Here is a 25,765-nt window from a genome sequence, read left to right on the forward strand (position 1 = left end):
TCTGTAAAATATGTGTTTCCAGACATACAGTACCCTGGCGTCTACAAACTAAGTTGCCTCTGTGGTAGCAGTTACATTGGAGAAACCAAACGACATGTCTCGGACCGCATCCGTGAACATAAAGCAGACTTGAAACACGGTAGGACAAACACCTCAGCCGTGCCAGATCACTGTTACAACTCAGTGGGCTCACATGATATTGACTTCTCCAAGACAGAGGTTCTCTGCAAGCCATCTGGCTACCATGAGAGATTCGTTCATGAGGCGATCCACATATACAAACACAGAGACAATTTCAACCGAGAAGATGGATTCTGGCTTAGCAATCATTGGAAGGACGTAATAAACCATTTCGGATCTTAACTGATTGTGTTCACGTTTACGGTGACTTTCAGACCGCGTTCCACTCACTGGCATTGTATTCTCTGCAGGGAATGGATTCTTTGCTCCGCTACAAGTTTCCTTCCACTACTCACCCATTGACATATTTCCTTGCTTCCTCTTAGTATCTTTCACACGACGGTCAATGGTACAGTGTATAATAACAAATAGTATAACATTTACATGCTTAATACAATGTACAACGTAATATATAGTATCGTAATTGTATAGTCAATATACAGCAGTGTGATATACATTAGGGTGGGTAGAATAATACATAGTGCAATATTACAATGTATAAGGTATAGGTTGGTGGATATTAATACAGTATATAATTTAATGTTGGGTTTGTCTATGGCAGTATATAGTACGGTGTAGTCTCGTGTGATGTAAGAGCATAAAGTTTTGATGGAAGCATATATATTTTTTACGACGTAGAATTGTAATGTATTACTTACTGTTAGTAACTCAGCTTATTGTAGAGTATATTTAGTATACTGATGATACTATGTAGTTTATACTTTAGTTGTTTACGTGGTGGTTTTAGTTACTGCAGCTACATACTATTAACACTCCTTCCCTTTATTAATGCTACCCCTATCCCCTCCCTTTGATGCTGCTAATCCTGCATAATGCACGGGCATAAGTAGTACTATTCACATACCTGCATTTCCCATATCCCCTCCCTTTGATGTTGCTAATCCTGCATAATGCACGGGCATAACTAGTACTAATCACATACCTGCATTTCCCATATCCCTTCCCTTTGATGCTGCCAATCCTGCATAATGCACGGGCATGAGTAGTACTAATCACATACCTGCATTTCCCATAAATATGCTAAATGCCTCTTGATATGCATATTCTTTTGTCAAGGCGCTCTTTTCCCCCCCCTTCCAACCCAGCCTATATATATATGCTGCAAGCATGATGCTGTTTCATTTAGACGCTGTCGCCTCGACAGACCTGGTTTTCACCTGAGGACGGCTGCTTGCGTTGTGGCCGAAACGTCATGAGAATTGTTTTATTATGTTTTATTTTTATTATTTTATTACTTCCCTTCTACGTGACTTTATCGAAAGAACCAAGAAGATATATTTACATGTAAATAACATATGATAAATACAAATTCTAATTAACTAAATGTTTAATACTTAAAATTTAGTAATACTTGAAATACACGACAGTTTTATCTTAGTCACTTGCCATCACCATGAAGCAGAGGTGGAAAGTCAAGGTTCACCGAATGTGGAAGACTGAATAGGTTTGCTGGTGGGCTTGAAGAATTAATTTTGTTTAATTGTGAAATATATAGAAGAAGAAAAACAATAGAGTGCATGAGCAAAGCATGTTAATTGGGTTAATGGTATTCGCTAACTAAGTATATGGCTTTTGAGTTCCTAGTGTACACCTGAATGTCGATTGTACTTATTATTAAGTAAGAATGTCATCTGTTATGGTGCAAACCTTTAATTATTGTGGAAAACTGTTTCCGTTGGAGTGTTTTTTGTTTAATTACATTTTATTAGTTTATTTAAGGTAGCCTTTCTGACTTTCTCCTAATTCTGGGTTACTAGAATCTGGCTTTGAGTGCAATGTCATATTTTGCAATATGGAACAAAATATTCGAGTGATGCGAAATGTCAAAACATGAAAGCAGTTGTGGTTCGAATTTGCATCACTTTCATTGTTATTTATTTAATTTGATATTTTACATCAGCGATTTGGACCAAAACTGGCACTTAAAGTTTGAAACTCAAGTGCAGGACTTTTCATCGTGTACACAAAGCCCTTTGCTATGCATACATCTTCAAGGGTTTTGTTTTACAAAAAAAAGCCCACCAAGTGTCCTGAAGAATTCCCTTTTTTAATTTACGTGAAAAATGCGAATCTAAGATATACATTTGGGGTTTTAAAAAATATCTTTAAAGCACTTTGAACAAAAGACTCCTCGAAGCTGCTCTTTTATCCTTGTTGAGGAGTGGTTGTATTCGAACTGAATTAAAAAGCCATCCACACTGTGAATTAAAATTTGAAGGTAATTACATGCAGCTCTGTGACGGAACCAGTGCCTTTCCTGACATTTACACGGGCTTGCCAATTTAAATGCCTCGAGTAAAGTGTGCCTCGTCCTTACTAAATTACCAGTGCTGCCCGCAAGGATTCCTGTCTCCCTGCTGACCTTTTCTGGTCGCCCTTCCAATTTCGCACACAGCTCTGGTGCTCAAACCCATTTTTAATGCCATAAGGTGCAAGCACAGAGGCTGTGTTTATACGTAGCATCCGTAGTTTTTCGACAACAATCTGTTGTTTAATGCTTACACAAGTTCTCCATATTCATCATATTGTTGATACAGATTTATATTGGCGCTTTCTCACTGCAGACGTTGAGTTGAATGTTCCAAAGCTATCAACCACATCAGCAGGGCATCCTAAGCTTGTTTTCATGCAGCGGTGTTGTTCGTCACCAGTTATTGACTATGTTTACCTGCTCTGCCTCATTTACAGCCAGACAGCCTTAATACTCCAGCATAATCGCCCGATACGTAAATATTTGTGCCCCACTTGAATTGACAAACATGCATCGCTTAGCAACAGGTCATCAAGTTCAATGGGCAGTGTATATAGTGCATCTGCTTGTAAGAGAGATGTTGTCCCCCTCTGAGTTACGGCGCCTAATGCGTTGTCTTGAGCTCTGCGTATTGCCATTACATTTTTAGACTTTGCTACGGACGAGAGGTATGCGATTCACGTGGACATGGTTGTTTGTTCAATGTTCGCCGAAGCTTCAGGTGCTGAATTGCATTTCACAGTATACAGCTCTCAACGTTGCTCTTTTATTACATTTGAAAATAATCTTATGGCACACACAAGCTGTTGGTGTTGGTGAGCTGTTTGTGAGCTGCTCCAACCAGATAAGATGTCAATATAAATGTATTAAAGCTCTAATATCCCGATACAAAATGCAATCAATTTCGGAGGCTAATTTTTTATGATGTGCCCATGCTTCAGTGCACATACGAAGTGCTTAACTCCTTTTTTTGTAAAATGTTCCAAAAATTGCTTCTGACACCATCACTTAATTCAGGAAAAGAATATAAAAAAGAAAGTAATATTGTTTGAAAAATGCAAGAGTTATACGTACCATTCTTTGGCTATGAACGGCAAAGCGGTGGGCAGAATATTGGTGGAGGACCGGGCCCGAAGGAGAGTCACTGTTTTGTGTTGTGTCATGTGGGCAGGACCGGCTCCCCAGTGCTGGCAGTCATGGCAGTGGGGGGGCTGTTTGCCTGCGTCATGCTGCTCCTGCTTGCTGTCGTATGCGTTCGTCGGCGCAACATCGCGCGCAAGCGCGCCATGCGGCGCTACATCGAAAAGGAGGTGAGGCTCGGCAGAGGCTACAAGGAAACTCACACACTTAACTCTCAACTAAAGTTTAGCCGATGATGAACAGAAAAATGCTCTGCGCAACTTGAAACAAACAAACAACGATCAATGTTCCCACTTTTATTTCAACCAGATTGCTGTTCAAATGCATTTTTCTGACGAGATTGCCGTGTACATGCATCATTATATTTCAGAAATCCTAATGTATGTATGTTGAACGCATGGATGGACTTTAGCCTACTCTTCCACACTGGACAAACATCTTAGCAGAGGTGCGAGTACCTCAAATGTTATCCTACAATTTGCGACCTGCCAATCGTTTGACTTTGTTGTACCTGTTGATACTTGTGTGTATATGTATTTATGTATGTTGAACTTCTTTCGCTCCATACGTATCCAACCGCATACCTTCTGATTCATCTTGGTTAAACTTTCTAAGTGCATTAAGTCCAACTCGCAATGCTACAAAACATTCGTGGTGCACAGATTCCACTGCCACGTGAACTTCAAAACGTGTGGTGTTCCTTTAAAAAGTCACGCATCAACGTGTCCCAGTACAAAAGCCAACATTGACAAATTGACAATTAAATTGAAGTTATGAAGAAAATACTATCAGTTGTTTATAAGTCTGCTTTGAAATATATATGTGTAGTATCTCAATAGATTTCCACCGACTTAAAGCTTTCGTGACTGCAGGAATTCATATTCTTTGGGTCTTTCGGTAAAGTCACGGAGATAGGTTCAAATTAATAAAAATAAAATATACAAAAAACTACGACGTTTGCGATCGCTTCTGTTGTGATCGAAACAACGTAGTTCTTTGTTTATTTTATTTGTATTAATTTGAACCTATCTACGTGACTTTACCAAAAGACCCATAGAATATAGGTTTCCACCGGTTTCTAAGTAACATAATCTATTTGTCAGTGGCTTCTTTGGTTGCTCATTCATTCAATTTATTACTGGGCTTGGTGACTCAGCCCAAACGATTACATTATAATTCCAGATGTGACTCATGTGTAGAGCAACAATGCACATTTCCACCACTTTATATAAAAATGTATGTATTGAAGAGTGGGTGTCTCTAGTTTAACAGGGGTAGAAGGATTCACAGTATTTGTGGAAAGGAGCCTATGTTTAATGTATACCTTTTTTCACTCAATTAGTTAATCACTTCATCGTAAGTTGTAGATAGACTGAGGCTTTAAATAGTTTTACTTTTAATAGGATATATCTCAGCATTTGAAAAATATCAAACGTATAAATGCTGCATCAGGGTAGCAACTCAGCTTGTTTATGCATGAAAATGTTCAGCTTATCACAGTGCTCAAGCACATGGAGTCAGTTTGATTTGATTTTCGCTGAATGGGACATGTTTGAGAACACATTTCTTCCGAGCATATGTTACATTTACAAAGTGAGGATTGATTTGAAAATGTTAATGATCAAATGACTTTATACAGTACATATTCAATTATAACAATAATTATATGGCCATGCGGTTTACAATATAATTCAATATATATTTGTACAATATTCTCTTAACTTTCACTGACCTTTTTGTTAAAATCTCTGAATATTACAGAAGTAAAAACGTATAAACTATTTGTTAATGTATTAGATTGCACAATCAGTTATTAGTCTAACATGTACTATTAAAGGTAACGTGTGAGTCGGCAGCTTACATGGCCCTGTTTACTGCCAGCTCCTATAATACCACCGGTTGTCCAGGTTCTCCAGGTGGTAGTATGTGATTGTGTGCATGTTTGTTGAACTTCTTTCGCACCGTATGTGGCCAACAATGATAATCGGAGGAACAGGGAAGGACAACAAAAGCAGTTCTAAATAAATTAGTTTTTACAATCTAGATAATTTAAACGTGCATAGCTCCAGTAGCTTTCAAATATCAGAAGGAAGATCATTCAAGACAACCGCAGAAGCGCATCTGATGCGGTGGCCGTCTTTGTTCGATGGCTAGCCAAAAGCCGCTGCAAGGATGGCCTGAGTTTGCTTGATGGTTTATGCTCCTTGACAAGAAAATAATTGTCCTGATCACAGCAACACTGGGGATATGCAAGTGAAGCTTAAGATAGACATGTATGGTATTAGGCTAACATCCTGCTAGATTCGCTTTCCAACCTCATTCCAAGCGATTCCTCTTGTAACTCGGAAACTGCACACCTCCATGTAACATGGTTCCCATTTATCGTTTAGCATGCAATAACGTTCCCAACACCCTACAAAAAAACCACTGGTTCACCCAAGGATGGAGAACTGCTTCCACATCTCAGCTGTTCGTTCAACACATAGGCTTAGCCGTTGTTGTGCAGGTGTTGTTGTGTCAAAGTCAAAAACTTTTGATGGACTCTGATCAAATCTTTTTGACGACCCAGGCCCCACTCATCTCTTGCCTCGTCTATCTCATCATTGCTCTGTTGCCTGTCCACCCGTGCTACTGGTACTTCTGTAGTATACTAATTCAGAGACACGAGTAGGAGACGTTATCCCTCATGTTTATTCTGGCTCTCACAGCCATAGGGGATAACTCCATACCGGGTCGAGACAGCCAACATGCTTCCAGACCCACAGCTTGAAGAGGCGAAGACCACAACGACAGCAGCATGACGAGTTCTATTCCCAATGGCAGCAGCCCCGACTGTGAGTCGGAGCTCGCCATTTATTCTCCATAGTGTGGCCAGGCTCTCTGCCCTCGGCCCCGCACCCTTCTGGATCCCCCAGAAGGCTCCGGGCTTGGCCCACGGGTCCAACTGGTAGAACAGGCTGCTACTCCTAATTTCATTGTCTACCAATCTCCCAGCGCCACGCGCTACAGTGACTTATTCAATGTCACTACACTTCCATAGTCAGTGCATTTCTGAAGTCTCTCACATTACTGCATGTCTGTTGACCTACTTATGTTACTCGCTTGCCTTCATCTCTCCATGTAAATTGTCTCCTTGTTGATCTACCACTCAAAGTCTTGTGTCTCTCAACTCTTCACATTGTGTTTGATGTGATTAGTATCGATTTTGTACAATTGAACAATTTCTACTCCTTTTGGCAGTATGACTTGTGCACAGGAGCAACTAAAACATGCAGTTCTTTGAAAGAAAAAAAATCACGTACGCTGTATGCCAAACTCACGATCTATACATTTTAAGCCAGATTAATACTTTACATGGAATATTTACTAAACAAAGGTAAACTAATGTTGTCCTCATACTTTTAAACCAAATTATGCACAATTCTAATCAGAATTTTCATATCCACATTATGAACCATGATGTGCTATGAAAAAAAAAGGTAATTGTCCAAAGCATCCCCAATCACATATTTTCCTTTTAGGCAGTGTCATTGATGTTCCTTTCTTTGTTACATGTGCTTGCGCACCACTGCCAATGCAGTGTCACCAAATAAACGTGTTTTTTTGGACTGTACAGTATACTCCTTGTAAAGATAACACAAGTTATCCTCAACAGCCGCAACTCATCAATGCCAGCGGTGGTGTTCTGCCTGCCCTCCCCCCCTGTTCTCCTACAGCTCGTGGAACCCCTGACTCCTAGCGGGGCAGCACCCAACCAGGCCCAGCTGCGTATCCTCAAAGAGACGGAACTCAGGAAGGGCAAGATGCTTGGCTCAGGGGCCTTCGGCACTGTGCACAAGGTGTGTGTAGCAAAGCAGGTGATGGCAAATCCTAAGTGAAGCTCTATAGAAAAGATTTGGAGCCAGAACGCTGCTTTAAAATATGCGTCCTTTTATCAATAACTGTATTCAGAAGCCTGCAAGTTTAATTCTCAGTCAATAGTCAAATCAGCTCATCGGTACTTTTTGGTGTCACTGAAATGAGCACTATTTGCGGGAGTCAACGGTAGTTTTGCTGTCAAGAGACTAGCTCCGGCAATATGCAGAGAGAGATGGGACACTTTAACGACGTTCTGGGATATATCAATGTATGTTTAATGTTTTTTGGCACCGGACATAGCCAACCGTGCTAATCGGATGTGTGGAGAAAGGACAACAAACTAAATACAAAAAGCAGGGATTCAGAAAATCTGCCCTTGTGCACTCCATGTGGTCTGAAGTGATCAACATTTTTGATTGTTTTTATGTTTTTTTACACCATGGTCACATCATCAAGTCACCTGGCCATTATGTTCGCTATAATCAATGGGGGGGAAATGTACATCTCCACCACTGGATAATCATGCTTGTATCGTTATTGCCAATTGCCAGGTGAAATGTTCCTTATACTGTTATCTTCATGCTATCGTGAGTGTGGGTTGGTGAAGGCGAGGCCCAGGATCAGTGTCGTTGTCATTCACCATCACCAGTGATTTAAGCTGTGGCTGGGAATGGAACTCGGGTCACAGGGTTCACATGCAGCATGCTAACTACTTGCATTACTGCTCCACCTTCACAAGTGGTTAATGTCAAGTGTAAAATAAAATATCTATGTATCAATCGTTGGTGTCAGCAGTAATATGGTATTTATTCTAATGGGGATATTTGTAATTAGTACAACAGCATGTACGTATAATTACGTAGATTCAAAACTTGTATCAGTACGTCCAGAAAACTTACACACTATAAACTCAAAGATCCTGATTATCCATGTCGGTGCAATGACTTTGAGTCAATGTATATTTATTTTTCAAGAATAACTTTCCACACTTGTGACTGCTTCTAAAAAGCCTGTCCACAATCTTTCATAGACTAACAATGCACAATTTTCTGCTAGGTGTCCCAAAAGCCCTGAGTCATTATCTTTTGAAATATGGACCAGACTTGATGGATGTCCATGCTGTAAAAGCTTATAAATAACTTTAGAACATTTACATTGAGTACATTGTGCACATTTTAACGTCAGTGGCTTTTCTTAGGATGCAGAATCCCTACCAAGTGACAGTCATTTATAACCCTCAGTGAATGACTGTTTTAAGTCATGTTTGTGTCTGCAGCGTGGACCATGGCAGAGCGTAAAGAGAAAACACACTCCCATCTAAGCTTCGTTGAGCACCACTTATTATGAACAACAGACACAGGGCATGGTTTAGGCTTGGCAGGTTACCTTTGGTAGAGTCAACTTCTTGGTCTGGTGATTCTCACACAAAAGATACTGGCTGCTTTATTGTGTCCTGGAGTTCAATTGCTTGGCCATCACATGCTAAATCAGCTATTCTGGTTTCTTGTGTAATACATTTTCTTGATTATTGTTGTTCATATAATAACTGCATAAATTGCAACAAGCTATACAATTAAAATTTTTCAAAAACAATGTTGAATTTTCAAAAGCAATACATCTTCATGTTTCTGCTCATTATATAATGGTTCAGTGGGATGTTTAGGTTCAATTATCTACTCAATGAGTCAGGGAGGAATTGACTGTAAAGCCATACCAAAGCCAGATTTTGCCAAAGTATAATTTTCTTTTGTCAATAATTTTGTTTAAAAAGTAAAAGTTGGCCCTATATATATCTTGTGTGGACGTAAATGTGTTCACACCTTTAAATCAAACAATAACAGAGAAAACTTGGCCAGTTTGATGAATATAAATGCACTATATATGTGTGTCACTCCTGTCAATGATCGTGCTGTGTTTCTTTAGGGAATCTGGACTCCAGAGGGTGAGGACGTAAAGATCCCTGTGGCCATCAAGGTGCTGAGAGAGGCCACATCCCCAAAAGCCAACAAGGAGATTTTGGATGTAAGGCGGTAGCCAACCATGGGTTCTGCTTTGTTTGAGAATGTTTTCAGCAGCCTGTCAAGTTAAAAAAGTTCACGTGAAGAAAAGGTTCATGTACCGATTATTTCATTTGTAAATTAGTTCTTTATGTTAAACTTTTTTCGCACCGTGCTTAGCCAACCATGCTAATCGGAGTTATGAAGTATGGAGCTTCATTTGTACTCGTGATAGCATATATAAAGAGAATGCCAAAATGCACAGGTCAATGAAATGTGTGTTCATTTACAGCCAACAGAACATGGAAAAAAACATTGCCTTCATACAAATGTTTGAGCTAAGGCAGATACTAGATGCCAATTGTGAAGATTCCCCAATAAAACATTTCTATACCGTTTGGCTCTTCAGCATGTGTTTACAAAAAAACACCCAATATTATTGTTTCCTATTACAATGTTAATATATTGTATTGGAAACTAATTCCACCTTGAGTGAGTACAGGGAGGGATTGCAACTTATATTGCACAAAATGTAACAAACTGCAGTGATTTAACTGAAAGCTTTCGTTTATTATATAAGAAAACCATGTAAATAAATGCTTTTGCAAAACATAAGTAATATTACTTCCCATTTTAAAAAAGTGGCATGTTGTTTCTTTTCTTATATTTACTTCTCTTTACTTTTTCATTTATGTTTATAACTTTGACTATTTATCACAAAGATTTGTTTTTTTTATTAAATTGTTCATGACTATAATTATGCAATAATTATTGCATAATTAAAATATAATATATACAAAATATTATTTTTAACATAACTTCATTGGGGAAGATACCGATATTTGTAACGGCGATGAAATAATTTCATGCACCATGATTTACAGAGTGTTCAAAACAGATGGACTCAATTTCAAAGCAGTTTATTTCACGATGGCAACATGTTACAATTACACAAAAAGTTACAAACGGTTTAATGAGTTATGAAGTATTACTAACCATTTTATAAATGCTCTATGTGCCCTCCACCTGCTGTACGGACAACATCGAGACGATAGTTGAATTCGTCCCAAACACCTCTCAAAGTGTCTTCTTCCACTGAAGTCACTGCTGTCGTGATTCTGTTTTTGAAGTCTTCCAGATTAGTCACTAATGGTGGCACAAAATCACGGTCTTTGACGTATCCCCACAATAAAAAGTCGCAGGGTATGATGAAACGCACGCTGCACCGCAATTACGGATTCAGTCTTGCTGAACTACAGAACTTAAAACGCTTTGTGTTGCGGGGTCGCCATCTTGCGAATGACTGAGGCTAGGGGCTTTTTGTTCGCTGGGAGAGGCATCGAGCGGTAATCATTTGAAACGCTATGCCCCGCCCTTTCAAGTGGTAAGAGTTTCATTCATGGGCGGTTCGTGGTTGCAGAGTTATAGCAATTTAAAATCGGGTCCATCTACTTGAAACACCCTGTACAATTAAAAATCTTCTTACAGGTCTTTATACATTTAAATGAACAGTAAAATATTTCTCAATTTAAAAAATCTAAGCATTTGGAATGGAAAACCATTCGAACATAGGTTTCTATCTTTTAAACATATTTTAAGCCATGAGGCATCAAGTGATAGCATTTACTATATTGCACTTCCTGATCAGTCCATAACACACCGCAATGTCAGATGTACAGTCATTGTCACTTGCCACTGACATTGACTGCCACAGAGATGCACCAGGTCGTGCAATTCTGCCACAAAATGTCAAATATTCTCCATCAACTAGTTTTCTTGTCGCATTTCAGAATAAAGTACCTATCAACATTATAAATGTATTAATATTTTACTGAAAATAAAAAAGAGGGTGAATGCCTGAACATGTTGTCCCAAACTTGAATCTTGTCTGCCACTGTCCTGTCATTTTAGCTTATGAGGGTGCTTTAGATTTTATTTTTAGGTCAGGGACAGACATAGTGATGTTCTCAAAAGTAAGTAAAAAAGGACACGAAACATTTGTCAACACTATGACATCAGATTTTTATATACATATATAATATAATGTCCAATTTGAGTCTTATAGACTATAAACAGCATGCTTAATACATGGATTCTGAAATCGCTATTATACATTGAATACACTTAAAATAGGTGTACATGGCGAGAAAGTAATATTGGAATGGTGGTGCCTCTATTAGCAAGTTACAAAAATTGTATTCTTTTCAAGGCCAACACATGCTTTAATACGAGGTACATGCATTATCAGGCAACAGGCCTCTGTGCAAGGACTTTACGGTGCGAAGTGCTGCGCTCGTGTTTAATTGGTTTCTAAGAAAGGTTTTGCAAGAGTTCATTAAGCATGTTTGGCTTACATATAAAGTAGAAAATGCAATTAAACGACTAAAGATATGAAGGTTGTTACGTGGCCAGTGTTCACGCATGCCAAACGAGGATTGTATTTGCAAGCACATTGCTTAATATCGGTACTCTTAACATCCTTTATATATCTCTCTAAAATGTCATACTTTGGCTTATTAATGTCTGCATATACCAGTGAAAGATGTAAATATCAATTCAGGGACCATCAGCATCAAGTCTTGGTGTCACACTTTTGGACAATTATGAATAAAAATATCAAAGGATGCTAACTTGGGTGCATGAAAATATCTCATGGCGACATTGTACACAAGAGAAATTGTATTGCGAATGGGTGCCATGGCTACATTTGAGAACTGCACAGAATTACTCAAAAGCACTTGTTTGGAGAAACTTTGGGGAGTTTAGCATGTTTAATGAGTTTCTCTAAAAGTGTTACTTTTATTTGGTCTCAATTAATGTTCATGTTGGTGGCATCCAACTAACATTTGAATGAATTTTCTTTTGTTGTCAACTATCCTTATTGGTATCAAAGCTGTGTTTGTATACTGTATATATATATCTGCGTTGTATTGGATCCACTGTTACAATTGATTTTAAAGTGCAGTTTTGTGAACTTAATCAAGACATCAATTGCATACGTATATTATTATCGTCATCATAATGTAAGCATCTTCAACTTTAAGATTGTCTATTATATTCATTTCTTATTTACATCATTGTCATCACCATTATAGGTGCTTTCAACTTCATCATTGCCAATACATGTGTAGTGCTGAACTTTGCGCGGACAACTTTTTCTTTTCGTCATCACCTTTTATGACAAAACTCTTTACATTCCACAACCGTGACTTCAGCGCGTTCTCTGCTCGCTCGCCGCGCTCCGCTGGCCTCGCTCGCTCCGTTCCCTCTCTCTCTCAGTCTCTCTCTCCCCGACTCTCCTCTCTGCTTCGCCTGTCTCTGCTTCAACTGTCTCGCTCTCGGTGTCTCCGTCTCACTCCGTCCGTCGCTCTCTCTCGGCTTCTTTGTCTCACTCCGATTGTCTCTCTCCCTCTCGCTAATCGCATTGTTTCAAATTGCGAATTCGATTTGAAATCGATTAATCGTTCAGCCCTAGTAGAGAGCCATATTGGCCTAATCTTCCATCCTGGCCTGACATTTTGGAAGAGGTTGGAGTTGCGCATGCTTTATCCCACCACATGCAGCCTCCTATTTGACTCTGGTCTACTCATTTACACTGCTGAGTGGACAGAGGCAGGCGGGATTTCAGAAATTCTCTCTTTATTTCAACCGCCATTTGAACCGGGGATCGGGACTGGTGTGCGAACCATTGAACCAACGGCAGCATCACACATCTTCGCCAACGTGTATTAAAAGTTGCTGCTCTTCCGTGCGTGTGTTTGGACGGCAGGAGGCCTACATCATGGCGAGTGTGAGCCACCCACATCTCGTGCGGCTGCTGGGCATCTGCCTGACTCCGAGCGTGCAGCTCGTGACCCAGTTAATGCCGCTCGGTTGCCTGCTGGAGTACACACGGGAGCACAAGGAGCACATTGGCTCCCAGCTGCTGCTCAACTGGGCCGTACAGATTGCCAAGGTACTCGTGGGCCATTGGCCAGATGTTTTTTGGCATCGATGCAATTGTTGATTTGAAACTCGCTGCATGCTCAACTCCCACGGTTTGATGTGCGCTCGTGTACGTCAGTTGTTTGTTTGGATGTGACAAGGTCGGTTACAGCCCTCGGAGACAGGTCCAATGCAATAAAACTTGTTATCACTGGCTGTGGACCCAATGAAGAAGTTATATAAGATGCATATATAGGGAATTAAGTCACAAGATAAAAAAATGTTTGGAGTTTTTTATATATAGTGTTGAGTTTGTGATATTGTCTCAAACATTGTAGTTTACATTTCCCATCCACTGCTAAATCACATGCTGCCTTATTGACCAATAAATGTAATCACATGAGATGATGATGACTTCACATACCAAGAGGTTTTCACTATTTGAAGCTGCTTATCTGCGTGATAGTCAAGCTTCACAAAGGTTAGATATAAAGTCTATTACTAATTTTGTAAAAAAAAATGCATTTGGTGTCACAATTGTGCGTGATCTTAACCATCCAATTGCAACAAATATTCATCCACCATTATAATAATAGTACAACTTCATTTAAATTTAAAATGTACATTAGTGTTCATGACATTTTCACATGGAAGGACCATATTTATTTGAATTACTCTCAATCTCAAGGATTTTTTTTCCAAACAATTCACAACTTATGCTGGCTGTATGCAAGCATAGTATATATTAGCACTATTAGAGTTTAATACCATACTAATCAGATTGTTATTTATTATACACATTGAGACAACTGCCTTCGATGTAAGGTACATTTATTTCTTAATAATTGCTAAATATATATTGTAAGCATGTATTTATTTCTATCACATTTGTTTAAACTGTACCACTGAATCCAATTTTGTGTTATTTTATTTTTAACATTGCTGTTCAGTACTGTGATATTGATACGTTAAATTACACATTTCGACCAGTTCTTAATAACAAAGCGTTTACACAGAAGAGGGAGCTTGCTCTTGGTAACTTTTTTTCAGCCTAGGATCATACACTGCTTTATAAATATAGCACGATGCTCGGGTTAGATTTTGGGGTTAGTGATTTGATTGGGAGCTGTGCATGTACAGCACTCACCTCTCTGCCCACTATTTGGCCTTGTGTATCTAAGCTAGATGCAGCTTGTCATTTCAGAGGACTTTCAACCTTTAATTTTCTGGACGTGACATTTGTATTTTCTTAACACCAGCTCGAGATGATTAGCATTTGGCTGTGTGTGTTGTCTATGTGACTTCAGCTCATCCGTCCTCCACCATAGCCCTTTAGTGGCTGTATTCACAAGGTAAAGCCCTTGAATAATTGAGAAAACAGTGATAAATGAGGCTTTTCACGTTATGAAAGGCATTCTGTGTTATTAAATATTAGTGTTTTTTGTAGTTAGTAACATTATGGGGATGTTTTTACATTTCACCATCAGGCTTGTGGATTGTGTAAAGTGCATTCTAAAACTATTATCCACTCTGGCTCACTGGCCTATTATCGGCTATAAAGAAATCTATTGCCTGAAGCATCATCTATTATTTATGTTTCCTTTTAAGGCAGTATTATTGACAAATGTCTTGAGTGTCCTTGTGCACCACTGCCAACGCAACATAATCAAGTAATTTGTTCCATGGTTTTTTCCTTAGGCATTTAACCGTATATTATACTGACGCATTCACCTGCAATCTAATATAATTATTTTAATCAAGCAGAACGGTGTTATCTTCTGCCGTAATAATAAGTCTGATTTATAACGTGCACGATATTTGTGCTGGCGAGGTGCTAGCACGAGTAAGAGGATTCATTCCATAGCGCATTTGAATAAAATGCATGTGGAATCTGCCGGCTCGTATTTCTGTTTATAAACAGGTGGATACGTCTTCAGTGTGTCTGTTGAATGGCTCCGGGCAAGCCCCTGGTGGAGTGTTGTTCTTCGTAACACCGTCGCCTCAGAAATGCAATGTTGTTGCAGACCGGTGTTCTTATTAATGATTCATGGATAAGTCAGTGCCAAAGACATTAAAGAGATGCATTTTGTGCTCGTGGTGGTTTCTTCTCAATGGGTTGAGTGCCTGGGCATATGCTGGCTTCGTAAGCTTGGCTGCAGAAAGCTTTGTGTTTAACATTAACCTTCACACTGATGGGGGTTTTGTTTTTCTACAATGCGTTGAACTAAATTGTCAAAATTATATAAAGGTAAAACGTGTGAATAGTTATAGGTTTTTACCCTTTCAACTGGTATAAAAACTGACACCGTTATACAAGGCATCATGTTTGCAATAACCACAACACAAGCAGTCAAAATGCAAACAAAAAGAAACAACTCTGATAACATAGGTGGGACAAAGTCATTGTTATGCAAGTCCAAGTCGAGTCGCAAGTCATCAAATTCATGACTCGAGTCTGACTCGAGTCCAAGTCACATGACTCGAGTCCACATCTCATAGGTGGGACAAAGTCATTGTTATGCAAGTCCAAGTCGAGTCGCAAGTCATCAAATTCATGACTCGAGTCTGACTCGAGTCCAAGTCACATGACTCGAGTCCACACCTCTGTCTGATAATGATATGCACTGTCCTTGAAGTTGATTGGTCCACACCCGAGACACTTTTCTTAGAGCCCAGTCTACATTGGTGTTGGACCAGATGACGCCAAAAGGCATATCTGGACCAGATGACGCCAAAAGGCGTATCTGGTCCAACACCAATGGAGACTAGGTTCTAAGAAAAACTGTCTCGGGTGTGGACCAATCAACTTCAAGGACAGTGCATATCATTATCAGAGTTATTTCTTTTTGTTTGCATTTGACTGCTTGTGTTGTGGTTATTGCAAACATGATGTCTTGTCACTTTTTGTACCAGTTGAAATGGTAAAAACATATTACTATATTTTGCCACTGGTAAAGGAGATGTCTCATAGTGTGAATAGTTGTTTAAAATAATGCACGTAAGATGTAAGATATGTTTTACATTACTTCTGGAGCATTTTATTTGACATATTTAAGATGGGAAAACATAAAGGGATATTAAATAACAGCGATACGAAAATGATATACCTATTGTGATTGTATTATAATTGTGTTTTCCATATTACAATGTGTTTCTATTATGGGTCATATAAGTCATCCAAGTTTGCAGATTCAGAGTTTTATTTACGCTTGAACGAATGCCATATTGTGGCTGTGTAGGCTGGTGCTCTGCTTATTTGCCAATGTGCCAAATGTCCCAGAGTAGATGGTTTGGGTTCTGCTGCAAGCCAGTAATTTATTATGGGGAATTTTCAAAGCACATTATCTATTATAAAGTGTATGTTGAAGACAATCACCATTATCTGCACCATCATCATTATTATAAGGAATTGTGTGCACCTATCAAAGCCTTAATTTGAAAATTGTACATTATTTACAGTTGGAATTGTGAAATAAGTAAACTGATAGTTTTTACGATTTTTCTTTAAAAAAATGTAATCTCAACATCCCGTCTCCTTAATTACATAAAATAATATGAAACAAATACTGAGCGAATTAAATTTCTCCACAGCAATGCAACTCATTAGAGTTTGGGGACACCGTTGTGTCTCAAAGGTGACATCACCAATTACAATAATTGATGCACATTTGGCGACAGACTCCCAACACCAATACAAGAGCTATCAGATTTAAAAGTACATATCTAGCAAATAGATGCAAGTGCATCAATCACAAACACCTGAAATTAGATTTGAAACTGGGTCTCACGGCCAATTCTTTAGACCGGCATTCATTGACATCAGCATGGCCTTTGAATATGCACAACACTTGCCCTCTCATTCTCACCCTGCACCTTTTCACTTCCTCCTTATATCTGCCTTGTTGTCCCCACTTTGTTTTAAATATCATATGAGCCAATATAAAATATAATTAACATACACTATCCTGTCATTTAACAAGATTCTAAATGCGACGAAAAAAATTCTTCCCTCAGAGCCTGCTATAGTTGTGATTATTTTTCAGTGTAAGGAGAGGGAAGAAAGTTGAACAAAATATGAGGATAGTGGGTAAATATATCAAGAACTGTAAGATATCTATCCCCATTTTCTATAATTGCATTGGGTTCCTTTGGCATTTTGGATGACAAATACATATTATGTTTTTAAAAGCCGCATCCTTCATACATATAATGAATGGAAATATATCTCTTCACAAAAGAGGATACGGCATATATTGTATAATCACACCTAAGATGCATCATTATGCAAGATAGAGATTAAAAAGATATGCATAGAAACATTTTAAACAATAGTTAAGTGTCGTATTTGAGTATTTTGGTTAGTAAATAAGTTGTGCATTATTTAATAAGTTTGCAAATAAGTGAATGCATTCATTTGAACTTTTACCACCCATTTTACACATGGTGACACTTTGGCGCACCGATATGGCAGCCTTAATTAGATTGTGGGGGATGAAACCTTCAGGAATTTTATTGGCCGAGCACTCAACAGAGAAATTGGGGCCATTTCAAGGAGTGACCCACCGTAAGTAAATCCGACAGCGAAAACCGCAATTAATATTACACAGAGCCTGCCTCTGATGATTTTTTACGTACCACCAACAAAAGTGGCATCTTTTGTTTAGCTGGCTCCATTAAAATTGCTCCATTTAGCTCGTCCTTGCATTAAAAAAGATTTATACAGAAAGAGTGTGCACACCCTATGGTGTTTCTAGTTTGGACTCACCTGCCACTGTAAAGTTATTGCAAGTTGTGAATCTGATTATCTGGAGCATTGAATTGTCGACCTTGTACCTTCCGTAAGTTTACCTTCCAACTGCACTTGGATGTCTGTGACATATGTACATATGTTGAACTTCTTTCGCACCATGCATAGCTAACCATGATAATCGGAGGTGTGGGTATCAGGTTGTAAATTACATTTATATCAGGATTAGTATTTAGACATTTTGCATTACTTTTTTAAATCCTTTATATTAAGTTCACTTGCTTGCTTGCTTGCACGCTTACGACCATGCAAATCTTTCGGTAGTTTTTTAACCCACTTCCCGTGATCCAATCGAGCTGACATTTTGCACACAGACTCGTTGTGCGTGACAATTTATTTTCGTGAAATTTTTTTTCCTAAATTTTACACTTTTTAGGGGAATTTTTTTTATATTTAATTATCAATTGCTTAATGGTGGCAGGCAATCATCTGACCCATAGGTGGCAGCCATCTCAATCCAGAGGACGAGAGGACTCTAGCCGCTATGCATATAAAGGATTTATAGTGAAAAACTTTGTTTTTACGGGTTAATTTTTGTCCCTTGAAGCTGAGTATTCAATATAATTTACATTTACAGTGGCAGAATGCCAGCCAAAGTAGCGATGTGAATTGGACTCTATGAGATTTATTTTCAAGGAAGAAGATTTCAGCGTCTAAAACAGTAAATATCAGTGTACAGTATAGAACAATAACGTTAAAAAAGTAATAAAATCCGTTTTAACTGATATATTTTCATCACGTCATGTATATTTGCAAATGTTGTGGATTCACTCTTCAACACACCGGTGGCTAAAGTAGTGAACTATTTGTCTTTTGTAAATGTGACTTTTTTTACTGATTGGCCGTGTCGGGTGGTGGAGGGTTACGACACATTTATAAATAACGTGATCTAACCCAAAAACGTTTATTATGAATAATATTGGTCGCGAAAGCCTACGTGTTAAACTGATTTGGTGCTGTGTTAGGACATAAAACGATTGCAACTACAAATGTGGTTACTTCCAGTTAACAGAGAATGAACAGAATTCAATTTTCTACAATTAACGATGACCATTGTCATTCTATCAATTGCTTCAATAATCTTGACTTAAAGCTTTCGTGACTGCAGGAATTCATATTTTTGGGTCTTTCAATAAAGCCACGTAGATAGAAAATAATAATAAAAATATCACGACCTTTCGATCGCAACCCAAGCAATCGCCATCAGGTGAAAAAATAGCGGGAGAGCTGCTGAGGCCAGATCCACACGTTAAAAAGTTAGACGGTGACAAGATTGTTATCAATCAGAGTAACATACCAATTTCCAACAGCCTAAAATCGGTTCTAGCTCAAGGTTTGACTTTCGCAGTCACCCCTAAACACATCCCAGTTGATGATATCATTGCCCAGGTCGACGCAGCCCTTAAGGGTTTGGGAAACATTCCTGCAGACGTGGCAAGATCAGAAATCGCAGCAATCCTCAAAAACGTTAAGACACCTATGAACAATCAATAAGGATGAGCGCTTTGAGCTTTCTCAACTAAAACAATAGAGATGACATAGTCGTCCTCTCAGCCGACAAGGGCACTGTCCTCATGGACAAAACTGCATACAATAACAAAATTCAGGACCTACTTAATTATGGTAGCTATACTAAAATCAATAGGGATCCCACCAACCGCCTGGTTACGAAAACCAACAATATCATCACTTTCTTGGTTCTTTCGGTAAAGTCACGTAGAAGGGAAGTAATAAAATAATATGTTTTATTTTTATTATTTTATTACTTCCCTTCTACGTGACTTTACCGAAAGAACCAAGAAGATGAATCCCTGCAGTCACGAAAGCTTTAAATCGAAATATTATCACTGTTTCAACATTTAATCGAACCAACCAAGCGGATTTCCTTAAAACCCTCTGCTGCTAGACCACCCAGATTTTATGGCTTACCAAAAATTCATAAAGAAGGTACACCATACTCTTAGGTTTTTTCGGTAAAGTCACGTAGGTAAAAAATACAATTTATATTAATAAAAGTAAAATAAAAATCACGACGTTTCGGAGGCAACACAAGCTTCCGTATTCAGGTGGAACCGTCACAGCACGCTTGCTGTAAAGAGTATTTACTTGATACAGCAATCGTGCTGTGACGGTTCCACCTGAAGACGGAAGCTTGTGTTGCCTCCAAAACGTCGTGATTTTTATTTTACTTTTATTAATTTAAATTTAATTTTTTACCTACGTGACTTTACCGAAAAAACCTAAGAGTATGAATCCTTGCAGTTACGAAAGCTTCAAATCTAGAAGGTACACCACTTCGTTCTATTGTCTCCACCATTGACTAACCCTCCTACAAACTGGCCCGATTTCTGTCTGAGACCTTACAACCATTCACTGGTAAGACCACCTCAGCTGTACTTAACTCAGCTCACTTGGTATCGTTAATTAAGGACTTTTCACGATCTCCAGGTGATTTGCTTGTCAATTTCGATGTAGTGTCTTTGTTTCCCAAAGTTCCTGTACCTGAAACCAGTTGTAAGTCATAACTGGCTGTGATATTTCCATCCTACCTGTCGCTTTTAGTAGTTATTTTCGACTCTCTTGTGTTATATTAACAGGTTTAATTTCTTTACATTAACAGGTTAAATGTCTCACTAACACAGCCACCGTTGCTCGTTTTCCTCGATGTGGCGGTGACTCTACGATCTTACATTGACATGCTAACCTCTCACAATACAATGGCCACCTCCACAGCTTCGTCGTTGTGGAGGTGACTCTCCGATTTTCCCGATCTTACGTTTACATGCAAATGTCATCACTAGCCCCGCCCACTTCGCTTATGACCCTTGGGCTACACCCATCTCAAACCTTTATAACATCCTGCCTCAGCAGCTCTCCCGCATTTTTTTTTATCTGATCACGATTGCTTGTGTTGCGATCAAAAGGTCATGATATTTTCATTATTTTTTCTATCTACGTGGCTTTACCGAAAGACCCAAAGAATATGCTTCAATAATAAATAAATAATGTTGCTTAATCTTATGATTTTGGAGAAAAACATTAAAGACTGCTCCTAGAAGAAGCACAATGTTTTCATTGAGCAATTTACAAGTTTAAATGTAGTTGTCACATGCAGATTTCGTGATATGTTGTCACTGTAGGTTGTGACAGGCAAGTGGAATTTGAATGCATTATACATTTGATTGCTTAATTTGCGCAGGTTTTTTTTATCATTGAGTGAGAATAATAACCAATTAAAATGTTGCCACTTTTAAAATGGCTGCTAAAATATTTAAACGTTTCGTGAATTTCAATATCAACTAAATGTTTTGGTTGTCACTCCGTTTTAATAAATAAAACAAATAAAAAAGTGTATGTTTCAATGCTCATTTAATGTGCACACTTCTAGCAAGACTTCTTCACGACTATTATTTGTGTATACTCATGTATTACATGCCTGGATTTCTTATCACCTTTGTTAAATTTAAATATGGATTTCATTTTCTACAACCGTTTAAACCTCCTAGCTGTGCCCTCCAGAATGTACATTTTACTAAAATTAATGCACCTATAGAATGCACTCCAAACGCAGTGTAAATGTAAGTGCCATTTGTACCTCATGTTTTTGACCTTAAAGCCCCTATATTTCTGTTCATATACACACATTTGTCATTGTTAAATAGCACATTGTATTACAGCTATTCTTGTGAATGCTGGCCATATTGCCTGTTATGTTTCCAATTATTTTATTCGCAGAAAACCATTCTTAGGTCAGTGGCGCAGTGACCTGTACACTGAGCTGAACTGCAGTGACATTACGATTTTTTCCTCAGGATATTTGGTTAAAGTCACGTTAAAGTCATTGTAACTCTATACGTACAGTGTCTCTAAATGTGCTATGTTTTTTTCTTCGACTGTATATTTGTATAACACTTATAAAGGACAGTGAAAGAGTGTAGTATACTGAATATGAAAAATGCTTTCGCTCGCATCGTTACTGTCTTTGTAATTTATGTATATCCGACTGCAAAGCATATACTTTAATTTTTGTTTTGCTAAAAAAACAAGTATCAAATTTGTATCGGAGTGTAATGATTACGTGATTTATCGTCGTCAAGAACGTTTTACCACCCCATGTGCATATGAATGTAAATCGCTATTCAATACACTGCTGATGTGTGGGGCGTTATGAGCTATCAGTGGACATACAAACACTACACATAGCACTGCCCCAACAGTCTGTTAAGGCTTTACGGAGGATCTTGTCTTCGTTGTGGGGAGCGGTAATGTAGCTGTTAGCGCGCTACACTACGAACCCAGCGACCCGAGTTCGATTCCCGCTGAGCCGGTCCTGGGCCTCCCCTAGGTTTAATGTAGTGTATTAACATCACCACGAGGGAGACAAATGCGGCCGGGCGTGGTGCTGGCCACCCACCCCCTCGTGCCTCGTGTCGGTCTTTATAGATGCTCGCAAAAAGCACTTGCCTCAACAGTCTGATCAGGCTATACGGGAGATCTTTGATCTTTGCTTGATGTGTGTGTGTTGTGTTATTTTAGGATGCAATCTGTTCTGACAGAATGACTGACACTACTCTGTCATGCAATAGCGTATTGCACACCTATGTGTGTTCGACTAAGCATGTCACATTGGGGTGATTACAAAAACGCTTTTCTGTGCCTTTCATATTTCATGTCTACTGTTGTAACAGGCAACTATGTAAAATTATGATTTTCATTTTTAAACTGTCAAAGCTATGGTGGATTTAGTATTAATTGTCTGCTTTGTCAATTTGCACAACTACTATATTGCACTGAGATTCATGGCAACAGCAAGCATAGTCAATAGGTGTCTTGTTATATGCATAATTCACAGACAAGGGTTGATATATCTTGTCTCAGATTAAAGAGCTTACATTTAAAATCTTAAAGGATCCAAAGGAAAACTAGGCAGCGAATTTTTCATGTAAGATTTTTTTCGAATACATCTCACAACACCATTATTTTCCTGAAAAATATGTCACAACTACGGTCAAATATTATCAATGGCAACCCGAAGAACATCCATTGGATCTTTGGAACATTAAATAAGGTCGTTTAAGGAATCCATCATGGTTTACATTCAATATATTTTACAGAAATCACCAAAGAAAAAATCGCAGCCAAATCTGTTGTTGACGTTATAGTCAAAATGTAGGGTGGTGATGGCAGCGTGTTTTTCGCTCGTTGCAGTGAGTTTGTGGTTCAAATCTAGCGGCCGCCCCGGTTAATACTGCAGGCGCATAAAAAATAAACATCATCTGCTTCACAGTAGACTTCACAGATCCCGTAGTGTTATTTGAGGAAGAACAGATGATGATATGTGCCAGCGTCACTGTCCAAAATTGGCAAGTTTTGAAAAATACCTATTTTAGTAAAACCACATAACAACATCATTCCCTACTTGCAGATTCGTGAATGAAATAGAACGTCTTCGTAATCGCCTAGTGCGAAAAGAATGCCACCCTGCCAAATGTACGAAATTTTCATTATTATAAATGATTTTTACGTGGCCGGGTCAGAGTACACATTGGATATGCTTTCCCTGATATGTGAGTATTACGTATATGTGTCTTTATTTTAGGACTTTTTAAAATCTGATCATATATCTTCAGATGCTTTATTCAGATATCTAAAGTAGTTGCCTTTTCAAACATTAATCAACTCTCACAATACTGCAAATACCTTTTGGTTATGTAAAATACAAGTAACTTAATGCTTTTTTAATATCTTATACAACGCCACTCTATCAACATTATCTGTGAATTACAACTTCCGTGTGACTGGTAAGCATTCTTGAGCAAACCATTAAACAAAAAAACATGTCTAACCACAAGGGCTTTCTCTACTTCTGAGTTAAACCACCTCCCTCTGTGTGTCTACTTAATCGATTACCTTTAAATCGCAAAGGTTGTCTTGTCTGATCTGTACCTGCTCCCTCTCAGGGCATGATGTACCTGGAGGAGCAGCGTTTGGTGCATCGGGACCTGGCAGCACGCAACGTGCTAGTGAGGACCCCTCAACACGTGAAGATCACAGACTTTGGCTTGGCACGGCTACTTGACATCAATGAGATTGAGTACCACGCAGATGGTGGCAAGGTATGTCCATGACTTGGTGTACACATAGAGTGCTTTGTCAGTGCAATAGTAGATTGTTCTACTCTGCCTTTGCTGAAAACAGCTCTAAAGCAACCTACAACACCTATTTGATGCATGGTGGTTGCCCATGCAAGCACTATCCAGGCTGAAGACGGATTAGCTTCTGAAGCGAATCCGTCCGGTATGGTCATATAAATCTGTATTTGTGACCCCCACTGGCATAGACCCAAACAATGCTCATAGTTAGTGTCTTGAGTGTTCCACAATACTACAGGGATTTAATTCACGTATGAATATTTATCCAAGACATAGCCTTACAAAAATGGTTTACTGCAGCTTTTGCTTCAGAATACTACTTTGAATAATGTTGTAACAGTATATATTCAACTTTATTTGACTTTTAATAATATATTGAAACATATTTCAAAATAGTACATGGATTTGAACCAGCTAAATTTGCATTGTAAAGAGAGTCTGTTCACTCAGCAGGTATACACGGCCAATGCACTCAACATGCCAGACACAAAAAATACAACAAAGCTACAAACTAGAAGCAACATAAGCATCAGTATTTTCCCCAATACTCTACATCTATTAAACTACACACAATGCATATTAGAAACTCAACAATCAATATGAAAAAATAACCAGAAACTCACCTTTTTCACCACACACACAAAATACTCATCTATTACTGTATTTCGTTTATTTTCAAGGCACTTTGGTTTTTAAAGGATATCCCATTAACAAAGTTACATACCTGGCATTACACTGATCATAAGCACACTGTGAAGATCACAAAATAAATAAGCACAACATGAAGAAGGCAAAACATTTTAGGAGTATTTAATCTTGATTTGAAGCTTTCGTGACTGCAGGAATCCATACTCTTTGGTTCTTTCGGTAAAGTCACGTAGATAGAACATTAATAGATTACGACGTTTCGATCGCAACACAAGCGACCGTCTTCAGGTGAGAGTATTTAATGTTCCTGTTTTAACCTTTTTTTTGTTCGTAGCTCCAATCTTTGCACACTTCTCAGAGTAGGTGTCTTGGTGTACGGAGGGTGTGGAACCTCAGCTCTCTGCACAAGTCCCCATTGTAGGAAACCATTTCAAGAACGGAAGCCTAGTGTTTCAGAGCTCCCGATGATGATTCCCTCAGAGTTCCCGAGCTGTGGTTGCGCAATGCATGAAAGGCAATGTATGCAAAATTTAATTGACGTAAAGAAAAAGCGCGCAGGACACGTAAAAATAAGCCACTGAAGTTAATGTTGCATATGGTGGCAATTGGAGATGGTCAAAGTGATTTAAATCACATGCCAAATCCACAAAGGCTGTAGGCTGACCTTTACCTTTTGCCTTTCTTTACCCGTCTGATTTATGCAGTGACCACAGACTGGAGTCACGAGGTGTCTCAGATACAATTATGTGGTCTGCCTGTGTTTTTTTTTATTCCCAAATTCTTAATT

The 25,765-nt window shown here is 38.6% G+C and overlaps 1 protein-coding gene across 2 annotated transcripts in view; it reads left to right on the top strand.

Moving 5' to 3' along the window:
* LOC144720627 (receptor tyrosine-protein kinase erbB-4-like) overlaps positions 1 to 25,765 on the top strand; it is a 241,858-nt gene that overhangs the window by 188,710 nt on the left and 27,383 nt on the right. For both annotated transcript variants that reach the window (XM_078597523.1, XM_078597531.1), the window contains exons 17-21: positions 3,624 to 3,762; positions 7,309 to 7,431; positions 9,374 to 9,472; positions 13,217 to 13,402; positions 24,139 to 24,294. In XM_078597523.1, coding sequence (XP_078453649.1) covers positions 3,624 to 3,762; positions 7,309 to 7,431; positions 9,374 to 9,472; positions 13,217 to 13,402; positions 24,139 to 24,294 — 703 coding nt within the window. The remainder of the gene's footprint in view (positions 1 to 3,623; positions 3,763 to 7,308; positions 7,432 to 9,373; positions 9,473 to 13,216; positions 13,403 to 24,138; positions 24,295 to 25,765) is intronic.

Source organism: Lampetra planeri, chromosome 1 (genome assembly GCF_965212315.1).
Source record: "Lampetra planeri chromosome 1, kcLamPlan1.2.h2, whole genome shotgun sequence".
Classification (NCBI taxonomy): domain Eukaryota; kingdom Metazoa; phylum Chordata; class Hyperoartia; order Petromyzontiformes; family Petromyzontidae; genus Lampetra; species Lampetra planeri.